Source organism: Chironomus tepperi, unplaced genomic scaffold (assembly GCF_022539635.2).
Source record: "Chironomus tepperi strain 1889 unplaced genomic scaffold, CSIRO-AGI_Ctep_v1 contig_34, whole genome shotgun sequence".
Taxonomy (NCBI): Eukaryota; Metazoa; Arthropoda; class Insecta; order Diptera; family Chironomidae; genus Chironomus; species Chironomus tepperi.
In genome coordinates, this window is record NW_027226156.1 from 1,149,508 (window position 1) to 1,173,110 (window position 23,603).

At 34.5% G+C, this 23,603-nt stretch overlaps 2 protein-coding genes, 1 long non-coding RNA gene and 2 other non-coding genes across 5 annotated transcripts; 2 read left to right on the top strand and 3 right to left on the bottom strand.

Annotated features, from left to right (window-relative positions):
- Positions 1-783: 783 nt before the first annotated feature.
- LOC139097070 (uncharacterized) lies at positions 784-2,313 on the bottom strand. The gene is made up of 3 exons (XR_011545021.1): positions 1,819-2,313; positions 1,080-1,150; positions 784-1,018 (listed from the first exon to the last, which is right to left on the bottom strand). It is a non-coding gene; the product is annotated as an uncharacterized lncRNA (long non-coding RNA).
- On the top strand, positions 1,378-1,449 carry TRNAH-GUG (transfer RNA histidin (anticodon GUG)). Its single transcript has one exon. It is a non-coding gene; the product is annotated as a tRNA-His (tRNA).
- A 1,774-nt stretch (positions 2,314-4,087) lies between the features above and the next one.
- On the bottom strand, positions 4,088-4,159 carry TRNAH-GUG (transfer RNA histidin (anticodon GUG)). Its single transcript has one exon. It is a non-coding gene; the product is annotated as a tRNA-His (tRNA).
- A 12,024-nt stretch (positions 4,160-16,183) lies between these two features.
- On the bottom strand, positions 16,184-16,807 carry LOC139097030 (peptidoglycan-recognition protein SC2-like). The gene has a single exon (XM_070648793.1). The coding sequence runs from the start codon at positions 16,796-16,798 to the stop codon at positions 16,235-16,237; it is 564 nt and encodes a 187-aa protein (XP_070504894.1). The 5' UTR covers positions 16,799-16,807; the 3' UTR covers positions 16,184-16,234.
- Positions 16,808-22,303: 5,496 nt separating this feature from the next.
- Positions 22,304-23,233, top strand: LOC139097920 (leucine-rich repeat-containing protein 15-like). The gene has a single exon (XM_070649893.1). The coding sequence runs from the start codon at positions 22,304-22,306 to the stop codon at positions 23,231-23,233; it is 930 nt and encodes a 309-aa protein (XP_070505994.1).
- Positions 23,234-23,603: the final 370 nt, after the last annotated feature.

Below are 23,603 nucleotides of genomic sequence, written 5' to 3' on the forward strand. Positions count from 1 at the left end.
GTCACACCACTCAATACCATCACTGAATTTGACTGCCAAAACTCTTCTTATTTCTTTAACATTTTAATTAATTTTCATAGCAAAAATTTCAAATAAATTGAATAAAAATTGATCTATTAAATGTCTATTATATCATCCACAAAGAACACATTGTAAGCGCCGCGAAATGAGAACAAGAAAAAATGAAATAATAAATGATTAAATAATCAAGAAGAAGTCAAACAAAAATTCGTGCTGCAAATTGTGGCTACAAAATGTTATTACTGACCATAATGTGTTTGGTAAATCTCTTTATGATCTTGTTTGATATTTGACTGTTTGCAGAGTCAGTGGTTGTGGCAGATTGAGGATTGATGGATGAATGATTGAAGAATTGAGAATTTTTATTGAATTTTGATGGATTTTTGGTGTCTTTTTGAGAATATTTGTGGATTTTAGAGCTCATTATGGATATCTGACATTTGGGGGTGTCTTCTTGAGTTCCTGGAAGTCATCTATAGTGTCTGATAGTCTTCAACATGCGCATACAGTTTCCTTGAGTCTGTTTATACCCATAGAGTCTCCAAAATTATCCAAAATATTTCGATGGGTCTCCTAAGGTGTCTTATTGTATCTCAAAGTCTCATAGAATCTCTAAGTGCCTTCTGTAGCTTCTTAAAGCTTTGTAGAGTCTTCTATATCTAAGAAGACCCCTATATGTTGACCCTCAATCCGCAATCTGCACTCTTTGACCAAAAAAGCTCCTAAAATCAACCTCAACATCCCCAAATAGTAACAATCCCCTTTTTTTATCCAAAAAGAGTCATTCAAACTAGTTTATTTCAACAGTTTCCATTTCTGGAATTTGACTGCTGTCCTCACTTTTCTTATTAAAGTACAATAGAAATATTAGGAAGTAAAATAACGCTTCAACAACATAAAGAACAATCACTTCAGCTCTGAATCCAAAATACCATGCAATATAGATGATACATCCTAGATTTACTATCAGGTATGGAAACATCAGCAGTGACTTTTTCTGAAAATATTAAATTAATTTTGTTAGATTTTGTGGGTTTTGAATGACTTTTTGTACTTACGTCGTTGACACCGATGATGAACATGGGACCACAGATGACGTAGACGAGACTGATGCAGAAGAAGGCAATGACTGGAAGTAAGTAACAAACAAGTGGTATTAGTAATTGATATAGGACAGCCAGCGATAATGGCACTTTTAGACATCAACTGTACAAACTGTATACTGTAGACAGCAACGAAGTAAGTAAGCAAAAGCTCAAAAACACCTGAACCATAACAATTTCCAATTATTGAGCATGAGTAGTTGAAATTAAGCATAAATTCAGAAATGAAAAGTAACAAAATTGCAGATCAATAGCCGTGATCGTCTAGTGGTTAGGACCCTACGTTGTGGCCGTAGTAACCCAGGTTCGAATCCTGGTCACGGCAACTGTTGCAAATTTCTTTTTTTTTGGAATGGATTTTGGATGGAAGTAGATTTGAAGTTTAAATTGAGATTGTGGAACTTTGGGTGATTTTTTGGAGTTTTTACAGAATAGAGTAGTCCTAGGTGACCTGAGGTAGTCCTTAGCCAGGGTCAGACGCTCATGTGTCTCACAGGATATCCACTGAATTATGGAATCAAAATACTTCATGCCAATAAGAATACGAAGCTGTTTGTTTAGGTTCTTATCAATTTTTGTCATTTCTTAACATTTTTGATCAATTTTTGACAAATTCCGACCAGTCCCGCACCCTAGATTGTCAACATCCGCACACCCAATCCCTGTGCCATAATCTCAATAGCTCCCAACTTACAATGATGTTCATCCTGAAACGAACGCTCAGTTTTGCACATTTCTATGATAATCATCACGCCGGCTATGACGGCACCAATTATGTGCATGATAACAATAGCATTCAATCCAACTGATAAGTCACAGCAACCGATTTTTTTATTGAATTTGGCTCCCATTTTTGTAATTTTTTATTTACGATTTGTTTATCAAAAGTTCTTCTTTTCTTCACGTGCAAGCTTTGTGCGAGTCTTTTTTTACGTTTCTGTTTTTCTTTTTATAAATTTTGTAATTTTCCTTTATTTTTAAATTTCACTAAATTTTTTTATAAATTAAGCAATTTTGATGGAATTTTGTTGATTTTTATGTCATTTGTTCGATACTTTAACACAATTTGTTGATTTTAGCAGTAATTTTAGGAATTTTTTTGCGACTTTTTTCCAATAAATTTGAATTTTATTTTTGTGTGACTATTTACCAGCCTTTATCAGCTGAGAGTTGAGTCAAAAATACTCATTTTGAGAGGCAATTCTCCCGAAACTTTTGTTCACGTGTGCTCGCATTTTGGGGGCACACTCGATCGTCGCATGAATGAATATTTACTCGAATCATTTTTATCGGGAATCTAAGAATAGAACTCGTGATGCGCTGATTATTGTTGTTGTTATTGTGTACGGTACGCTCAACTGTTTTTGTGCGAAAATTTTCCAATCGAAAATAATCTTTTTTCTTGTTTTTGTTTTTTGTTGGTTTAAAATTTACAATTTTAAAATATTTTAGTTCAATTTTTGAAAATTTTAAAAACCGTTAAAATTTGAATTTTTGAAAACCGTTAAAAATTTGAATTTAAAAATAAAATTTCCATCAATTTGTCATCAAAAGAAATTAGAAACTTCATCACTTAATAACAATAATGATGTAAAGCACATCGGCATATCCATAAACCCTCAAATATGTCCAAAAAAAAATAGAAAATATCATGCAAGAGCATGCACGATCCAAAAATGAATAAAGACGATTATGATGAAGCATAGAAACTCATTTGACCATATATGATGTGAATTGATGCTGGAGGAAGTGACAAGACGTGATCAGACAATGCAAATGTTGCAGATGAATTGTGTAGGCGAGGTTTGAAGACTTCTTATGCTTAGTACAGATTTTATAGGCACAAAAATTTGATTTAAAGTAATAATGATAAAATTGACAGCTGTAATCGTCTTTTGTGATTATGGAAATTATTAACATTTATTTTAGAAAGTTTTTAGGCTTTGGATTGTGAATTTTTTTTTTAGGTTTTTTAACATTTAAGATTAAAATTTTAGAGATGTTTTATATTAAATTGTTAAAAAAATGATTTTTTAAAAAATAAAAATTTTTTCAATATTTAAAAAATTTGATTTTTTTTTTTCAATTTTATAAAATTATTTTCAAAAATTTTATTATTTTTATTTTTAAAAATTATTTGTTTTATATATTTAAAAAATAAATATTTTTCTCAATTTAAAATTCTCAAAACATTCCCAACAACCCGTCAATCAAATATCAAACAAAACAGTAAAAATATCCATCAAAAATACACGAATCCGATAAAAAATCCACATTTTGTCAATCAAACTCTTTTAAAGAACTCAAAAAAATTCCTCGAAAAACTTCAAAAATTTCAATTTCATTTAACTTTTTTTTTATTAAATCCCGCCGCTTTATAGTCGATACATCAAGCATTATGGATAACTATTATCAAAATCAAAAAAATATTCAAATAAAAATGATTGTCGCGCACAGTTGGTGGCTGAATTGTATCGCACGGAAGCAGCACGGTGCTTTTAAGACGAATAAAAAAAGATGAAATTTAAAAAAAAAATTAATTGCCTTTTTTCATGCTGCTGCTTTTGGACTCACTGCTGCCTGTCTTTTCGAGTTTGTTTCTCCTTTTTTTTGGGCTTCTTCGCTTTTGTTGTTGTTGTTGCTGGCTGCTTTTGGTTCTTGGATTCTGGATTCTTATGTCTTTTTTGAAGATTGAACATCAGTTGATCGATTTTTGACTTCAGAATGGTCATCAGGGGCCATTTTAGGACTGTGCGGTCAGCTGCACGTCAGCGACACCCTAAAGACTCCCAATAGATCAATTCAAACTAATCATCAATCTCAAAAACTACAAAAAACTGCAAAACCCCCAAAAAATCCAGAAACTCTCCAAAAAGTCATTCAGCAGTCCCAAACCCATCCCAATAAAAAATTTAAATCAACTTCCAAAAAGCCATCCAAAAAAAAAAGAAATTTGCAACCTTTGCCGTGACCAGGATTCGAACCTGGGTTACTACGGCCACAACGTAGGGTCCTAACCACTAGACGATCACGGCTATTGATCTGCAATTTTGTTGCTTTTCATTTCTGAATTTATGCTTAATTTCAACTACTCATGCTCTATAATTAAGCTACAGCTGTTTTGAATTGCTTTTGTTGTTGTTGTTTTGGTATTGCTTGTAAGTAAGTGGAACAGATAAGTGTAATGGATAAATCGATGTAAAAAATAAAAGCTGAATGTAAAAGAAATGAAAGATTTTTTTGTGATATAATTTTGTTGGAATGATGGAAGATGAAACGGGATGGAAAGTGGAATGCTGGGTATGATTTGGAACTGAGTGACTGCTTTGGTATGTACAATTGGGTAAGCATCTTAGAGAGTGAGTGACTCATTGGATTGACTGAATTTTGTCATGTTTATGGCAGAAAGTTCAGCAAAATTTGGTTAAATTTTGAATTTTTACCCAAATTTAATCAATTTTTGGTCCAAATTTTGACGGATTTACACCAAAATTCCAACAAATCTTCGGTCTATGAACAATTTTAATAAGTATTGAAAATTGTCAAACGGAACCTAGTAAAACAGCCAGTTTAACGCACCATCTGAGGGACATCATGGATCACAATTGATCTACATATCCAGCATAGCTAAGTAAGTATAAACACAAATCCTCATTTTTCCATTAATTTTTGATTTCCATTTTCTCATTTATTTTTCACAATTTTAAGGCTCATTGAGCACAAGCTAATATATTCGATGCCTAGATACACCTCCTCAACGTCCTCATATCAATCATTAATAAATTAGATTCATACCCAAAAATCTTCTTAAATTCCTTTCCAAAAAAAAAAATTTGAACCATCTGTTGTTGCATCGAGTCACCCCAAACATCACATCTTTAATGCCAATGCGTATCATACCTAAAAAGACAGGATTAGCGTCTTGGCAACAACAACAATGAGAATTTCTTCTCATTCCACATCCTCGCACACGCTCAATTCCTTTTGTTCCAAAAAATAATAATAATTTTCATCCCCTGTGCTTATTTGTGGCAGAACAAGTTGAATTTACACGTCGTTGCTGCTCTCGGACCCTTTCATATGCGTATCACATATATGGCACATATTGTGTGTATGGGATTTGAGATGGAAAGTGTGTACGTTGTGAATAAGAACATTTAACCATCATCATGGGAATTTAATTTCATTTTTTAGGCATGGAATGGGATTTATAGGAGAAGATTGAAAGTGAGAATTGGATATTTGGTGGGTGGGGTTATGTATCCTTGGGTCGATTAGCTGTTGTATGATTATATATGATATTCTCAATACTAGGATTAGGTATAGGGTATTAGTATGGGATAGGGTATTGGATAGAGTATGGGATAGGGTTTGTGATAGGGCATGGAATAGGGTATGGGATAGGGTATAGGAGAGAGTATAGAACAGAGAATAGGACAGAGTACAGGATAGGGTATGGGATAGGGTGGGTATAGTGTGTTCCATAGGACATATTATAGAGTATATGATAGTGTATTAGTTAGGGTATGGTATAGGGTGTAGCATAGGATGTTATATAGGGTATAGCATAAGAAATAAAACAGATTAAATGAGTAAAGTATGCAACCAAGTAGAATTAGTGACAAAATTCACAAAACTCCCTCAAAATTCCCATAAAATCCTTCCTATATTCCCACAAGGAACTTGTTTTGATCTCCCATGCATCACACATATATCAAAACCCCTTTTCATAAACACAACAAATGCATAACTTTCCCCCGAACAGTTTTCAAACTCATCAGACATTGAATTGTTTCAAATGATTCTTTTGATTTGTCATGACACATCTCATTTGAATACATACAGCACATATGAACGAGGGTGGCACAAAATTAACAATGTCTGCAAAATTTGCATTTGCCAAAATGTTCATTAGTTTTTCAAAAATTAATAGCATTTGCTGGTTTAATGGAGTTTAGTGAATTCAGTCGTGAAATTTAAATGGCAAATATGATGGAATGAGAAGGAAAAGTGAAAGTGACGCATGCTTGGGGTATGGTGATGGTGATGATGGGTTGTTGAGGTGTAAATGGAGGAATTGTTAGTTAAATGAGGATGCATGCTGAGGTGATTGCACTGTTGGGGATATGTATATTCAAATTGGGTCGGATTCAGTCAAATCTAGTCGAATTCAGTCAAATCTGTTCGAGTTCAGTCAAATCTGGTCAAATTCAGTCAAATCTGGTCAAATTCAGTCAAATCTGGTAGAATTCAGTCAAATCTGGTCAGATTCAGTCAAGTCTGGTCGGATTCAGTCAAATCTGCTAAAATTCAGTCAAATTCGGTCAGATTCAGTCAAATCTGGTCGGATTTAGTCAAATCTGGTCGGATTCAGTCAAATCTGGTCGGATTCAGTCATATCTGATCGGATTCAGTCAAATCTGGTCGGATTCAGTCAAATCTGATCGGATTCAGTCAAATCTGGTCAGATTCAGTCAAATCTGGTAGAATTCAGTCAAATCTGATCGAATTCAGTCAAATTTGGTCAGTTTTAATCAATTTCAGAAGTTCAGTTAAGTTCAGAACATTCATCCCCACCTCATCATCCTCACAATCCTCACAACAACATATCAAATTTCATAATTTAATGTCTTTGTTTAGCTTCCTACCAACTTCCTATGTCTTCATAGTTAAAATTAATTAATATTTCCCCATAAATCTACCTTACCAACCAGTATCATCTCGTCAATCACAAGCTATTGACCCCTCAGTAATCAATCTTGAAATATGAGCTTCAAATTTATCTGTTTTTCACCTTCCAGCAGCTCAAAGTCTTCATTATCTTTGCAATTTGGTGCTGCAACCCTCAAAAATACTTGAAATACTTCCAAAAAGTTCTCAAATTTCTCAAATCAATTTTATTTTTAAATCCTGCAATTATTTTTAATTTACGTTCTTTTTTAGCATCAACAGAAGTGGGCACAAAGCCTGAATGCGTCTCGATTTAATCTTTTTTCCCCTGTTTTTCACATCAAAAAATGAGAAAAATTTTCTGCTTTGTTGCCATCGACCATAGAAACGAGAAATTAATCCGATGAAATTACAATCTATTTTTTTTTTATATGAAAATCTCCATGCGTACATCAAGTTCTTGTCTACATGCATGTTTAATGTCCTTTAAATGATTCATCGACTTAACTGGCTTTCTCCCTTTTCATGAACAACTGGATGTGCTTCCCTTCATTCTTACCTCTTTTGTTGTTGTCGGATTTTACAATGGCAATGAGGAAAGAATCCCGAGAGGCATCATAACTTCCATAATTAGATTTCTCACTCTCTTAAGTTTCTTGCCTTTACTGTCTATATTTGCACACTGGTGACGGGGTTGTATAGTTATTGGGTAGATTGTCTGTTAGAAATTTCCTTTTTTGCATCTTTGAGGCAAAGGTTTGCTTCTTTAAGGTTGAGGTTTGCATCTTTGAGACAGAAGTTTGCATCTTTGAAGCACAACTTTGCATCTTTGAGGCAGAACTTTGCATCATTGAGGCAATCATTTGCATCTTTGAAGCAGAATTTTGCATCTTTGAAGCAGAAATTTGCATCTTGTCATACTTGCCGATCCCAAATCTAGTAAAAACATCTCGTAACTACCATAATAACCTCACAAAGAAACGACTTGTCCTACCATTGTTCCTCTCGACTCATTCAAAGCATTCTTTAAAAATATCCACAATTGCAAGCGTCTGCTCAAGGGGAAACGTGTGCCACTGCTGTTGTACTTATGTTCCTACACAGATGCGTAAAGAGTTTAATGCAAAAATATTCAGTTTTTTGTCCCTCAATAAATCATTGAGTCAGTGGAAAATTTCTTTCGATTATATTTCATCACCTTATGGCAATTATTATTTGAGGATGCTAAGGATTTACGCGGAATTTTTGAAGATGATAGGGGAAAAATAATTGTAGCTTAACATTTGAGACATAAGAGAAATTTGAATAATTTATTGGATTTTAAATAGAAGATTTCATTAATTATTAAAATTTTTCATAATTTTTTGAGTGTCAAGAGAGTTTTGGGTGGAAAAGTTGTGACATTTTGGGTATTTGATCCTCAAATACTCTTAAAAAATCCTAAAATCCTCACAATTCTTCCTCAAACCTATCTGAAAAGTCATCAAAAAATCAAAATCCTTTGCACATTTGTCACTCACTAATGACTAACTTATGCAGTGCGGTGCAACCTGCGAGCCGCGGCACCAATGCAATCTGCGAGCTATGAACCACATGTCATGCTTGCTTCCAGTTGTGGCTTACTACCAAAATGTGCCATAACACAAAAAAGGTTAGCCAACACTGCACTAATGCGAAAATCTAATTACACACTTCCCGTGCTGAAACAGCAGCTGCAAAAAAAGAAGGAATTTAATGAAACAATTAGTTCAAGCTCGTTGGCAATCAATAGTGTGTGATTTTTGATGCTTCCACTTTTTGTCATACGTCACATTCTGTTTAATTTTCTACGGAAATAAAAATGCAATAAAATTAAATGAATGCAAGGGAATTGTGCATTATTCTGTGATTTTTGAAGGAACCACTCATACAAGAATTGACAATCATCCAAAAACTGACCGGAAATATCACAAAAATATGCAAAAAAAAAAAAAAATTAGCAAAAAATCGACAAAAAAATTAAGAAATTTTACAAAATTATCCATATTTTGCCATGTGTTTCCATGTAGGAAGCAATTCAATAATACAAAAGACGAAAATTGCTATGCGACCACATCAGTGATGCAGAGAGACACTCGCATGTCAATTATTTATGCCCAATTCATACAAAATTTTTAATTTGCTTCGCTTTTGTTTTCACTTTTTTTTTTCATTTATTTTTCAATTATTTGTTTTTGAGATTTTGGATTGTAATTTTACTATGGATGTATGTTTAGGTTGCTGGGGTTGCAGATTGTCTGGTGTTGAGCAAGAGGGTTGCCTGGCATCCGGTGAGGTAGATTGAGTGGTCAACTGGTTGAATTGTATTTAAATTCTTGGTTAAGTGCAACTTGATGTCAATATTTGTCTAAAAAAACTGAAAGAATCATCAAGTTTTCCACCTGGTGCTTAATATTTGGACCTTGACCGAACCTTCTTCATACCCCGAACAAATAAAATGTCTAGCAGAACAGAGTCCACTTCTAAAATTCACTAACTACAAAGATTGACCCTCATACACCCCAATCAAGAACTATTCAAATCAACCTCATTTTCCAAACTTCCAAAAAAATGCGCTCTATCCACAAAACACCCAAATTACTCCCCAACTTCCCAAAATTTTCACTTCTTTTATTTTTCATTCAACTATTTTTTGCATCAACATTTTTTTTGCTCGACTTTTTTTTTTATTATTTATTTCAGCTGCTGGAAATAATTTTCCGTCACGCGATTGATGTTTAATGACAGTATCGATGACTTTGCATGCATCTCATTGTCAATTATTAGCTTTTTCTGTTGTTTTTCTGTTCATTCTCAACGTCGCGTGATGATTTTTTTGACTCACATTGTCGACTAAATTTGTTTATTGTCTTTTTTTTTGAGAGATTTTGTCACTTGATGGAGTTTTTGGAAATTGTTTTGGAGATAAGATGTGGACAGGAGTGGGTAACCTGTGTGATGCGACACATAAAATGATTTTTGTGCGTTCCATGGCACTGTAGTGTGTTGTAGATGTTGCGCAGGTGTGCCACGTCACCTTAGTGTCCTTTTGATGTTGCTCAGCTGTTTCACATCATCCTAGTGTGCTGTTGATGTTGTCCTGCCATGCCACGTCACCCTAGTGTGGTGTTGATGATGCTCAGCCATGCCAAATCACTTTAGTTCACTGTTAATGATACTCAGCCATATCAAGTCACTCTGGTTCACTGTTGAAGTTGCTCAGCCATGCCACGCCATCGTAGACTGTTGCTGATGAGGCTTAGTCATGCCGTTGCTCTATAGTCTCAAAAAAGGTTGTCCACAACTGCAATTACCATCAAAAACCTTCATTTCCCCCTCAAAAACTTAACAATTTCCAAATCTAATTAAACAATATCAACTGCTGTGCTGCTTATTTGACCAAATTTTAATCAACATAATTCCTCAATCGATCATTTTCATCTCATCATTGCCATCATCGTGGCTTTCCATTGTCAAAAAAGAAATATTTCCATAAAAATTTCTCCTTTCTTGCTGCTCCCTCACAGCACTTTCATCCAATCCATCTTAGTTTTTTCATATTGACAACTTGACAAGATTCATGCTTACTTGACTTGATGACGATGTATTGGGTTACATGTTGGGGTACATAAATTTACCATTGTCTAGGGGAATTTTTCGGATGTGGATAGTTGAGTGAACTGCAGCATCAAGAGTGAATTTAATTCAAATAATGAGAAATAAGCAGTGAATTTAATGAATGGAATGGATGAAATTTAATTTACCTAAATGCATTTTGTATAGAGAATATTGAATTGAATTGGAAGTGAAGATGGAGAGGTTAGAGGTGGAATATTGGAAGGGATGGTTGTAAATGACGTCTGAATGGGGTAGAATTTGGTTCAGAGTGGGGATGACCTACGTGTAAGGAGAAGCTATGGGTATGGCTATGGGTATGGCTATGGGTATGGCTATGGGTATGGCTATGGGTATGGCTATGGGTATGGCTATGGGTATGGCTATGGGTATGGCTATGGGTATGGCTATGGGTATGGCTATGGGTATGGCTATGGGTATGGCTATGGGTATGGCTATGGGTATGGCTATGGGTATGGCTATGGGTATGGCTATGGGTATGGCTATGGGTATGGCTATGGGTATGGCTATGGGTATGGCTATGGGTATGGCTATGGGTATGGCTATGGGTATGGCTATGGGTATGGCTATGGGTATGGCTATGGGTATGGCTATGGGTATGGCTATGGGTATGGCTATGGGTATGGCTATGGGTATGGCTATGGGTATGGCTATGGGTATGGCTATGAGTATGGCTATGGGTATGGCTATGGGTATGGCTATGGGTATGGCTATGGGTATGGCTATGGGTATGGCTATGGGTATGGCTATGGGCATGGCTATGACTTGATTATTGCTATGGTTATGGCTTTTATATGGCGACTAGCATGGAGCATTAGACCTGACCCTCACCCTCTCATCTAGACACAGATGAGGTAGGAGTCATTCAGTCAACTTAACCATGACCCCCAATATTCAATTTCCATTATTTATGGACAGCCCCACCTCCAAAAAACCTTTGCAAATTTCAATTTTCCGACTTAAAAAAACTCAATTAAATCAAACAAAAATGTTTAATTGAAAAATAAATTTTCTCTGTTCTTATTACTTCCAGTCTAATCTAAACTTTGTGTACAATACCATAAAATTGTGACTGAAATAGTGCAGAAAAATTGACAAAAAAGAATAGAAAGCAATTAAAAGACGATGAGAAATAAATTTTGTGGGTCACGAGGCTAAAAGACGCTACTGTTGAGTAAGTTTTGGTTCAATTGCTATGTCAGTCACGAGAAGCGGAAGATTGAATTTTCGATGGTGTTGATTGAACTGTTTTGTGGATGTCGGCATCGGTTGTGCTGCATTGACTTGATTTTTCGATAGAAATTGCATCTTAGGTGGCAAAAGAACCGACAAAACTGTCATCAGTTCCAAAAATTGCTTCATTTTTCGATAAAATTCAAAGGCATGTAGCCACCGGCCAACAGATTTCCAACTAAATGAGACATCAAAGCCTGTAAAGATCACACAATTCTGACCGATGATTATAGTCACAAAACAAGACAATTCAAGTCCAACAGATATTTATTGTTTGAGATAATATTGATGTTTTTGGAACTAAACATTTAACTAATAAAGGAACAAAAGAGAACTGAGCACCTTTTGATGTCTTTGTGTTTGTCAAATATTTTGAAATGTGCCGTGAAATTTCAGTGGAAAAATATAAACAAAAAATATCTTGGAATAAATGATTTTTAGGATGAACTGCATCTAAGATGCAGATGTTTGCATCTTTGAAGCAAAAGTTTGCATCTTTGAAGCAAAAGTTTTCATCTTTGAGGTAGAAGTTTGCATCTTTGAGGCAGAAGTTTGCAATTTTGAAACATCGTTCAAAAAACTATCATCATCTGAATGAACATGTAGACTTAAATATTCATTATCAATCCAAAACCATAAATTAGACAAACAGACTCTCTCAAATGCACCTTTTGTAACCCCATTAAGACTCAAAAAATCTATAATTAAGATTATTTATTGGGTTCATAAGTGTGAAAGATTTATAACATCCGATTAGACTTGAATAATCTCATTTAAAATTCTATAAATCGATTAAAAAGAGTTGAAAATTAAAAATTCATCTTTTTTGATGTCTCAATGAAGTCAAAGTCATAAAAATTCCTCCTTTATTGTGTCTTACTAGAACATTCTGTACCCCGAAATAATTCCAAGTAATGCCAGGCACAGCATCAATATTTTGTGCCATTGTTGTGACTCCAATTCATGGTGGTCACGTTTATACCTTCAAAACTTTGAGTCATTTTGCTCTAAAATATAGAAAAAATTGACAATAAACAGCACAACAAATGACAATGACTTCTCGTTTACCTCCTGCTGTGATGATTCTCTTCCTTTTGTTTGCATCACGTTGAATTTTGTTGATGAGGATCTTCCTTGGTGTCCTTCCTATTGTTTGGTGTCTGTAAGGGACTGTGTTAAGGATGTTTGTTTATTTAGCATGAAATGAGTCACAATTAGTAAGGTGATTGAGGGTAAGTAGGAATTTGAAACTTGTGAATGGAAGTGCTTAGCTGCTGAGTCATGTTTTGGGATGTTTTTGCTTCAAAGATGCAAATTTTCGCTTCAAAGATGCAAATTTCTGCCTCAAAGATTCAAACTTCTGCTTCAAAGTTGCAAACTTCTGCCTCAAAGATGCAAACTTCTGCTTCAAAGATGCAAACTTCTGCTTCAAAGATGCAAAAACACTCCCAATTTTTCCTTATCATCAAATCTCATTCACACTTCCATCCATACCAATAACAAAACAATTTCCTTGTCCCAAACGGCGATTTAATTTGATTCTCATCTTTTTTCCTCAAAAACATCAGATCATGTTTCAATATTTTCCCTTCATTGTGCTCAATTTTGATTCCCTCGAGTCACAACAAAAGTGAATTTCCATTGACAAAAACAGAAGAGAAAGGAACCTAAAAAGCAAAGCAGAACATTGTGTAAAAACATTAACAAAAAGCAATAAATTTAGTTGCAAAATGATTCGAATGAACATCAACATGACAACATTAACATCATCAAGGATGTAAAGGAGGGTCGAGAATAGAAAGGGAGATGAAATGCAAGTGTAGTGGTGATGTCTGAAAAGGGAAACAAACGAAGGTGCACTTTTATTGGCATCAAATTTTTATTTATTTCTTCATAATTTATGTGCTTTACATTTACAATATCGAGAATGTTTGAACATCCATAAATTTAAAGGAATAAAGAGTATAAGTAACAATACGGTAAGTGAATCGGAATCAGGGTATGGTGTAGAATAGGAATGGAAGGTAAAGGAATGAAATTTAGTGATTTTTTGTAGCTAAAACGCAGTATAAATTTAGGGCCGAAAGTCATTTTAGAGTCAAGGGTTAAATTTTGCTTCAAAAAAGTCTACTCGTGCGTCATATTTCGGGAAAACATTAATGTTTCCCGCTGAATATGGCGCATGAATGTGATTTTTACTTTGACTTTAGAAATTTGATTTGCGGCAAAATTGATCATCTTATGCGACACACATTGATACCTACTAGAGTACCGTGATACATAGGTTCGACACCACTGCACCATGCATGTTTGGCTTCATAGTTGCCTACATCAAATGACTTTGAATCTAACGTACCTGAGCCTATACCTATCACTACCCCAACCTTACAAGGACAATCTTAACATCCACCCAGCCAGGCAATCTATCTCAGCTCAATCCCATCGTACCTCTCAAAACCCGCTCACATCCAATACTCAAATCAACCAATATCATCTATCAGCATCCTTCCTTTTTACCCCAAGCTACTCCATAAATAACATCATAACATAAACAATATTTTCGTTTTTTCTGAATAAATCAAGATTAAATTTTTATTTTTGATCGAGTCAGTTGGGTCAAAGGATGAAAAATATGACATTTATTTAGGTGTGTCCGATTCCAATATTTTTTATTGAATTGAAATCTGTTGTCGTCAATCAAAAGGGATCTGAAATGGGAGCCAATATTTATTGTTTTTTTTTTTTTGGTAGTAAAAAATGTGTAAATTTTGTGGATGGAATGGAAGCAAAGTGGACAATAAATAAGGATTTAGCGAGTTGTGTGGACTTTGAAGGCAGTATTGGGAATGGAATGGAAGGATAGTGAGTTTTTGGAGATGATTTGGAGTTTTGGAAACTTGAAGTGAGCAGCATTCCGAGTCTTTGCATATAAATACGACGTGTAGTCATTATTCACAGATAATGCGCGCATAATATGCATAAAGTGCGCATTGATGCTGCGCACTTTAGACCAGAATCTTAGGTCAGAATGGCAAATGCTAATACATGACATATTCAATCATCAACCCCATTTCTAACATTTAATTCAAAATTCATTCAAAATTGACTACAAAAAGGTCACAAAAAAATAATCTTTTTATTTTTGCATAACAAAGACCAAAAAACAGCTTTAATTGACACTAAGCTCATTTATTATTCAACGACACACAAAAACTAGTGAATTAAACAGCAAATGATGAGGGTTAATAGGCCTTTGAATTGTAACTGTGATTAAGATCGATCTGATAAGAATCTCACAGCTTACTCTGTTTGTGTTTTGATGTTGATGAAGTGCAAGCGGAAAGATTTGAATGCTTAGATATTGTGAATTGCATGATTGAGGGTATGCTTGGCAATTGTGTTGAGTCTGTTGACGGTTAAAGTGTAATTTGAAGCTATTATTAACTTACTTACCTCGAGCAGCACAATGAAGTCATCAGGGTGTCGATATTTAGCTGTAATTGGGTATATAGTAAGTTACTGCTGGATGAGGATCTTGAAGACATGAAGGCTGATCCAGGAACGTAAACTTAAGAGATACTACCCAAGTCTAACCCCTCAGCCCTCCCCGCTACCCCTCTCGGCTCATCCATTCTTAAAAATTTAATCAACTTCATCAAGCATAGCTTCATATCCCGAAGGAAATGCAAATAATAAAAAAAATTTAATCTTAATTCAATCAAAATTATTTCGACTTTCCCTCTTCATTTTCATCCATTCATCCTGCATCCATTCACCATTCAGCATTTACAACTTTTTTAATGCTCAACGACAATAAAAAACCTTTTTTAATCGGATATTTTTTTCCTTCTTTATTTCCGAGAATTTAATTTATTTTCCTGTGAACATGAAAAAAAAAGATTGTCAAGTGCACAATGCCAATGTTGACGACATCATCATTAATGTACCTCGAGGCTAGTCGATTTATATTGTCAGATAGTTCGGGTGGTGGAGGTTGAATGATGTTGAACAGTCTGTATGTCTGTTGGTCTGGTTTTCTGAATAACTATCTGTGTCTGATTGTGCCTATCTGTGTCTGACTGTATCCATCTGTGTCTGATTGTGTTCATCTATGCCTAACTGTGTCCATTTGTACCTGACTGTATCCATCTGTATCCACCTGTATCTGACTGTATCCATCTATGTCTTACTGCATCCATCTGTGTCTGACTGTATCAACCTGTGTCTGACTGTATCAACCTGCGTCTGACTGTATCTACCTGTGTCTGACTATGTCTGAATGATTCCCAGAATATGCGCTTCTGCAGCTCCCAAATAAGACCTCACCTACGCAGCCTGTTGTTATTTTCATGGACTGAACTGAACATTCATGTTGTGCAATATTGATGAAAATAAATTAAGAGAGTGAGGAATTAATTTTTTTGTCAAGTACTTTTTTGGGGATGAAAATGTACAAAATATTGTATTGACATGATGAGGATGGAAGTGAATCAATGAATTGATTATGGACAAAAAAAAAATTCAAATTTATTGTAAAAATTCAGCATAAAATGTTATGGATTTCCAACAAAACGTGGCCATGTCGAGACAACATTGAACAATGCATCTCCCGGACATGTTGTGGCAACTGATCCATCATTTCGATGTGTAGACAGCCAATGACTTGCTGTTAATTCACCTCGGGCTCTAGAACAGTCAATGAATGCTTGTGTGCTGCTCAAAGCAGCTGAAGAAGGCAGCACTGACATGTGATTACCAAAGAAGCAGTGACCAAGTGATCTAGCACTAAAACCCGGTGAATGAGCTCCAACACGTCCATATCCACGTCCCTCATAGACTTGTCCTGGATCACCGATACAAAAGTTATATCCAACATCAGCCCATCCATTTGAATCAATATGGAAATTTTGAAGATTTCTCATTTGTCCATCGCAAGCTGCTTGTGTAGTGCATCGTGCACCTGCTGTATGATGAATTACGAATCCTGACGGTGGACGAACTGCCATCCATGTTAAGCTTGTCGAGCGTGAACCCCATTGGGATCTTGTACGAATATTATCGCATGGAGTTTGGGAATATACAACAGAAATGAATAATAATGGAATTAGGAACTTCATAGCTGAATGTCTTGAATGGAACTAAAGTTTTGTTATCAGTAATTGAGGTTCTGATAAGAAGTTTGATTGCCGTTAATCTTATCTAAGCTATTCTTAGAAATAAGGCTTGATAACGACTTGGTGGATAAGCTGTTGATACAGCAACAACCAAGAACATTTGTGTACATCAGTACTGTTGAGAATGCAGCACTAATGATTCCCATAACTGCAGCTCCTCCTTAACAACATCCACATTGTCATTCGACCGAGGACTCCTCGAAACTCAACAAAATTCCATTTAGCTAATATTTCATCTGTTATTCCTTTATGCATTTTTTACATTCCGAACATAAAAATTTATAATAACATAGTAACACCCCAAAAAAATGCTTGGAATTAGAGAAAGAGAAAACAAGGAATAGCAACAGAACTGAGAATTGCAAACGAACGATGCGAAACAAAATTCCATTTCAATTTGTTTTAGGATCTTTTTGGTTCCTTGAGGGAATTTTGGGAGAATTTGAGGATTGAAGAATAAGATTATGTACCGAGATGATCAAATTTTAACCCTAGACGATCAATTTTTAACCAAGATGATCATTTTTTGAGCCTAGATGACCAAATTTTGAACCTAGATGACTCAACATAATTGATCAAATTTAGGTCCGAGATGATCAAATTTAGTTCCGAGATGACAAAATTTGAATCCAAAATGACAAAATTTCAGACCAAAATCTACACAAGGACATTTATTGCATTGACATTAAAAAGAATTCGGAATTTGTGATGTAAAACATTAGTTTTTCCTTCTCGTTCCTTCGTGTACCTTCTGCAAAAATTGTTCAAGAATCTATTCACATATCGAGTCACAGTTGTAAGTCCAAAAATCCCAACCTATAGAAAACAGCAATAAATGGGGTTGAAAAGTTGAATTTAATGTGTAATTTCTATACAATATGGGGTGGGATTTTTCATTTTCTGTTATTAAGGAACAACAAAAGAGGAGAAAAGAATTCACATTTGATACATTATTGCTTTATGTTGCTGCATGCTTGAAGGGTGAATATTTTATGACGACTGATGATGATGATGACGGAGATCCATTTTTTTGCAATTCTAATGCTGTCGAAATATTGTGAAAAGTTGTTGGGCTGAGGATTTTTTTCATGTTTTTGACGTGTTTTTGATGTTAAAAAGTAAGGCAATGAATAATTTTTTATGGATTTTTTGGAGTGAATTTTGGGAAATATTTATGGGTTTGTAGGCTATTTGTCAGATTTTATGGATATTTTATACGAGATTTCTAGCAGTTTTCTGTCCGATTTTGAGTTTTTTTGCTTAATTTTGAGTTTTGGCAAGATTTTGGATATAACATCCGATTTTAGGATTTTTGTTCGAATTTAGGTTTTCTGCTCGAATTTTGATTTTCTGTCTCATTTTAGGATTTCTGACTGAATTTGGTTTTCTGTTGATTTTGGATTTTTAGTCCGATTTTCGATTCTTCTGTCAAATTTGAAGTTTTCAGTCCGATTTTGGGTTTTCTGACAAATTTAGAGCTTAAAATGTCAATAATGTCAAAAGTCATGCGTCATATTCCAGGAATACATTAACGTCTTTTTCCAAAATAAAGCACACAAGTGTGAAATTTAAGACTATTAATTTAAAAATTCAATATATGCCAATAAATTCAATTGTTTACCTTCATATCCCTACCGTCATCTATAGCACCCTCCCCAGATACATTCACACATAACCTCCAAAAATATCTCAAAATTCAATTTTTATTTTTTAAAATGAAACTCATGTTCAACATAAATTCACAATATATAAAATAAATGAAAAATTACAAATATATCGTGCATGTTTTTCAAATTACCTCACAGCATGATGTAACAGGATATTGTCGTATGTAAAAGGAGGTGAGATTAATTTGTTTGAAGGTCGAAGGGTGAGGACGAAATAAATGACAAAGGAAGTCAAAGGAAATGTCAGTTCTAATGAAGATTATAATTTTAAAAGTGTAGAAAAAAAGAGTCAAATTATTGGGTTATGAAGTGAAAAAGAGTTGGGAAATTGAGGAGGTTGAACAACCGTTTTAGTAAATTTTGATGGAAGTAGACCAAATTTTGTCGGATTTTCAACCGAATTCTGTCAAATTGTTTAAAGCTTCGACCAAATTTGACTGAATTTTTCCAACTTTTTTCAAAGTTCTGCTGATTTGGTAAGATCGTCATTGATTATACGCAATTTACCGGAATTCGGGTGAAAATTCAGTCAATTTTGACAGTTGTGCTTTATATTCTAGAGAGACATTAATGTCATCTTACCGAATATGAGGCACGATTTGCTAAAAATTAGGAATTTAAATGAATTTTGGTAGATTTTTCATCTTGGCTGAACAAATTCAAATTTTTATGGAATTAACAAGCCATCATCACCTCTGTGCGCTATATTTTAGTGCAAACAGTAAACTTTACCCCAAAATCTTACGCACGTACCCAAAATTTACATTTTTCAACCTACATCTCATCAAAATATTCATTAATCCCGCATCTAATCTAAAATATTTGTTAAATTTCTCATAAAATCGCTACACAAACACGACTTGAAACACTTAAAAGTAATTCCATTTGTTAATAATTACGAAAACCTCACCGAAAATCCCTTCCTGCATCCCTCTTTGTTGCATTTAGTCACAAAAAATGTGTAAAACAAACAAAAAAATTTCTAATTTAATTCCTCGCACTTCTGTTATATAAATATATATTGCATTACAAATTACACATTAGGCATGAATGATATTAAGCATAAAAAAATCCTAACTAAATATTGTAGTCAGAGGGTATGAGAGGGGTTAAAAAATGAATGAAAAATAAATTCAACACAAAATGAGGTACAACGAATCTTCCTCGTAGCCCCTTTTTTTGCATTATTAAAATAGCAATGATACATGCAGGCATTCAGTCTTACTATATAGATCCCTTGTGGAATAAGTGCGAACATATTTTTTTGTGTACTTTATGGAATAATTTTTATTTTTTTGAATGGAAATTACATCATAATGTGTGTTTTAGTTACATTGTTGATGAAATGGGAGTGAAAATGATGCTGAATATGCAGAAATTGATGAGATGTGTGGGACGTGGAGGTGGATTTGAAGGAGGAATTTAATGAAAATTTAGATGATGGAACAGATGATATGAAAATTTTTGGAATTCTTGATGGAAAATGGAGTTTTTTTTTTGGAGATTTTTGATGATTTGATGACAATGTGTTCTATATTTCGAGGTAGACCATGATGTGACACTGGAATATGACGCACAGACTGTGTTTGTACATTCAGAAATCCAGTCCACTGCCCGCTGCACCACGACACTACGACACACCACCTCAGTACACAGATTGCACAATGCACCATTGCACACTTCAACCCTCAGGTTGCTCACTGCACCAGGACACACCACAGCAAACAGGTTGCCCACTGCACCATGGCTCAACTCAGCACACAGGTTGCTCAGCACACGTTTAAAGCAATCAAAGTCATTGCTCAGGACTAAAAACCCTAGCCAAGGCAGTAAGTAATCAAAATTCAATCCAAATCGACGACTATCTAGCTGATGTCAAGCTTAATACAGCACAGAACCGATACAACTCCATAATGATGCTGTCGATCATCAAAATCACATCTTCAAATCAAATTACAGCCTTTAGGTGTCACAAACCATCAAATAATTCCACCTCAATATCCAAAAAAAACCCACAAGCAAGAACACGACATGACAAAATTGTGTCATAATTTAATATTATTTTCTATAAACGACATTATGACTTGATTGAGCTGTAAAGCACTCAATTTCTTCGCCCATTTATCTCTAAAAAAAACTTTCATTCAGTCATTGTCTTGAAGCCCTTCATTAACCATGTGACACACATTTTTAATGTCTTTATGATCACTCAAAAACTATCCATATACAGTCACCTTAACTAGTTCCTTCACCAAAAAATTTTCTTTCACTTTAATTAATTAACTACGAATTAATAAAACAGCAAGCTATAAAGAATTATGAATGGAGGCAATTATGTGCCATATGGTGATCATAGCATCGACTCATAATAATCAACAACAACAACAACGTTGACCTTAAGCACTTGTCCGACATGTTGCCCACTTTTATTCTCATTTTCTTGTGACTTGCTTTGTTTTTCTTTCTCTTTTGGGTTGATGCGGTTTGGTGAATATTTGCTGGATGTGAGCAGGTTGAGTGATGGATTGGGCTTGCATGGCTAGGTGTACATGAGGGGAAATTGGTAAATTTTGAGGTTAAGTTGGTAAATTTTAAGGTTATGTTGACTAATTTTAAGGTTAAGTTGACAAATTTTAGGTTAGATTGACTAACTTTAAGGTTAGGTTGACAAATTTTAGGTTAGAATGACAAATTTTAAGGTTAAACTGCTAAATTTTGAGGTTAGGTTGACTAACTTTGAGGTTAAATTGACTAATTTTGAGGTTAAATTCCCGAATTTCAAATGCGCTCTCTACCATCAACTCAACCTTTTTTTACTCATTTTCATCCATCCAAGAACCAAAAAAGCCATCAATTTTCTCATCTCTTCATATTTTTTATATTACAAATTTTGAAAATGTTAATTTTTTTAATAAATTCATGTGTACACATGTGACCTATTACTATGCGCTAAATTGTTAACATTTATGTCTTTCTCTTTCATCTCCATCTGCCCTCATCTTCTCTCCTCCGTGACTCGACTCTATGAATTGATGACCATTGTGTCCACTAATTTATAGAAAATAAAAAAAAAACACATTAAGCAAGAATAAATTTTTAAAAAAAGTTTTTTTTTTTGGCGTCGTTTGCGCTGTCATAAATGGAGAGAAATTTAATTTACAGAAAAGCTTTATTTATTTTATTTTGTGTTGTTTGCTTGTTGGATGGCTGGACAAGATGATTATTTTGATGATGAATGGGTTGAATTTATAATTAAGAGAATTTGGGAATTTTTGTCTAAAATTTGTGATTTCTTGAACAGACAATTGTAGAGTTTGGTCCTCAGAGGAAGAGAGAGAAGAGAGGGAAGAGATGACAGAGAGGACAGAGAGGACAGAAAGGACAGAGAGGACAGAGAGGACAGAGAGGACAGAGAGGACAGAGAGGACAGAGAGGACAGAGAGGACAGAGAGGACAGAGAGGACAGAGAGGACAGAGAGGACAGAGAGGACAGAGAGGACAGAGAGGACAGAAAGGGAAGAGAGGGTCTCTCTGTTAGGTGTCGAGTCGGTGCACTTTTCATACATTTTCCCTGTGGCCCATTATTATGCCACTGCTAATTATTGCTATGTTCGAATAAATTGCTAATTGGTCTTTATGTCACACAACTGCATATACAGACAACATCATGTTAACCTCTTGAACTGTAGCTAAATGATTAAACTAAGTCAATAACCTTTAAATTGATTGATTCAGAATTTTTGCTATAAAAATCCATGCAAATAATAAGAACTGCATCAAAATGGATTTAAAAGTCATTTTATTCAGTTGTGCAGTCCTAATAAGTCAGACATTAGGTTATAAATGTAAATTTGAAGACCGTAAAAATCTCGGTTATATTTGTGGATTGGAACCATATCAAAGAATCAATGATGAACGACATGTGCCTGGTAAAAGTGATGACGATGTCACAAGAGTCGAGTTTTTTGGATATTGGAATCAAATCACGCCTTTAAGTCAGTCTGGAGTTCCAATTTGTGAAAGATTTAAGAATTTGAAAAGAATTGAAGTTGAGAAATTGGAAATTGGTGAAAATTTATTCAAAAATTGTAAAAATTTAGAGAAACTTTACATCTCAAATTCAGAATTTATGAATATTTCTGATAATTTCGTAACAGACAGCCCTAAACTGAACACATTGATGCTGAGAGGCTGCAAATTGACAACATTACCTGAAAATATATTCAATAATCAAAAGCAACTTACTGTATTGATCTTGGATGATAATCAAATCAGCTTTTTACCACCAAATACCTTCAAACCACTCCGGAACCTGCAATCGCTGTACCTAAACAACAACAGACTTCAGACCCTTAATCAAGATTGGTTCAAGAGTTTACTAAATTTAAAAGTTTTAAGTCTTCGTGGCAACGGAATCACAGACCTGCCAAAACATATTTTCATCTTTTTGTACAATTTGGAACAAATTTATTTGGCCAACAACAAATTGACAGCAATCCATTCCGATTCATTTGAATTACAGACCAAATTGTCAATCATTAATTTATTCAACAATAGAGTCAATGAAATTGATGAGAGACTGATTGACAGAACAGCTGTGAAGTTCTTTAATATGTTTCAAAACGTTTGCAGCAATGAGGATATTTCGGAACGGAATCAAATAAAGCAGAAGCTGCAAAAGTGTTTTGATAATTATCAACCAAGGAAGTAGGAGATGGATATGAATTTGTGGTGGATTTAAAGGGTTATTTTGGAACAAATTAGGTAGTTTAGGTATCTATTTGGTTACTGGATGAACTTAATCTCATATTTAGCATGTTTTGATTGACGACCGGCATTCTGGTTGTTCCTAATCTCAAATGAATGTCTAGAATGTCTGTTTAGTCCATAATAAACAATAAAATGTTACATTTTATAGTCCAAGTCTTGTTTATTGCCATTAAACGAGTTTCCTTTACATTTGAGCTAATGTACATTCAATCTTACATGATCCTTAACATCCTCACATCCTGGCACGCGACTGATAATTCTGAAAACACTTCTTCATCTTTAATCTCATCAACTTTATGTCCAATCTATCA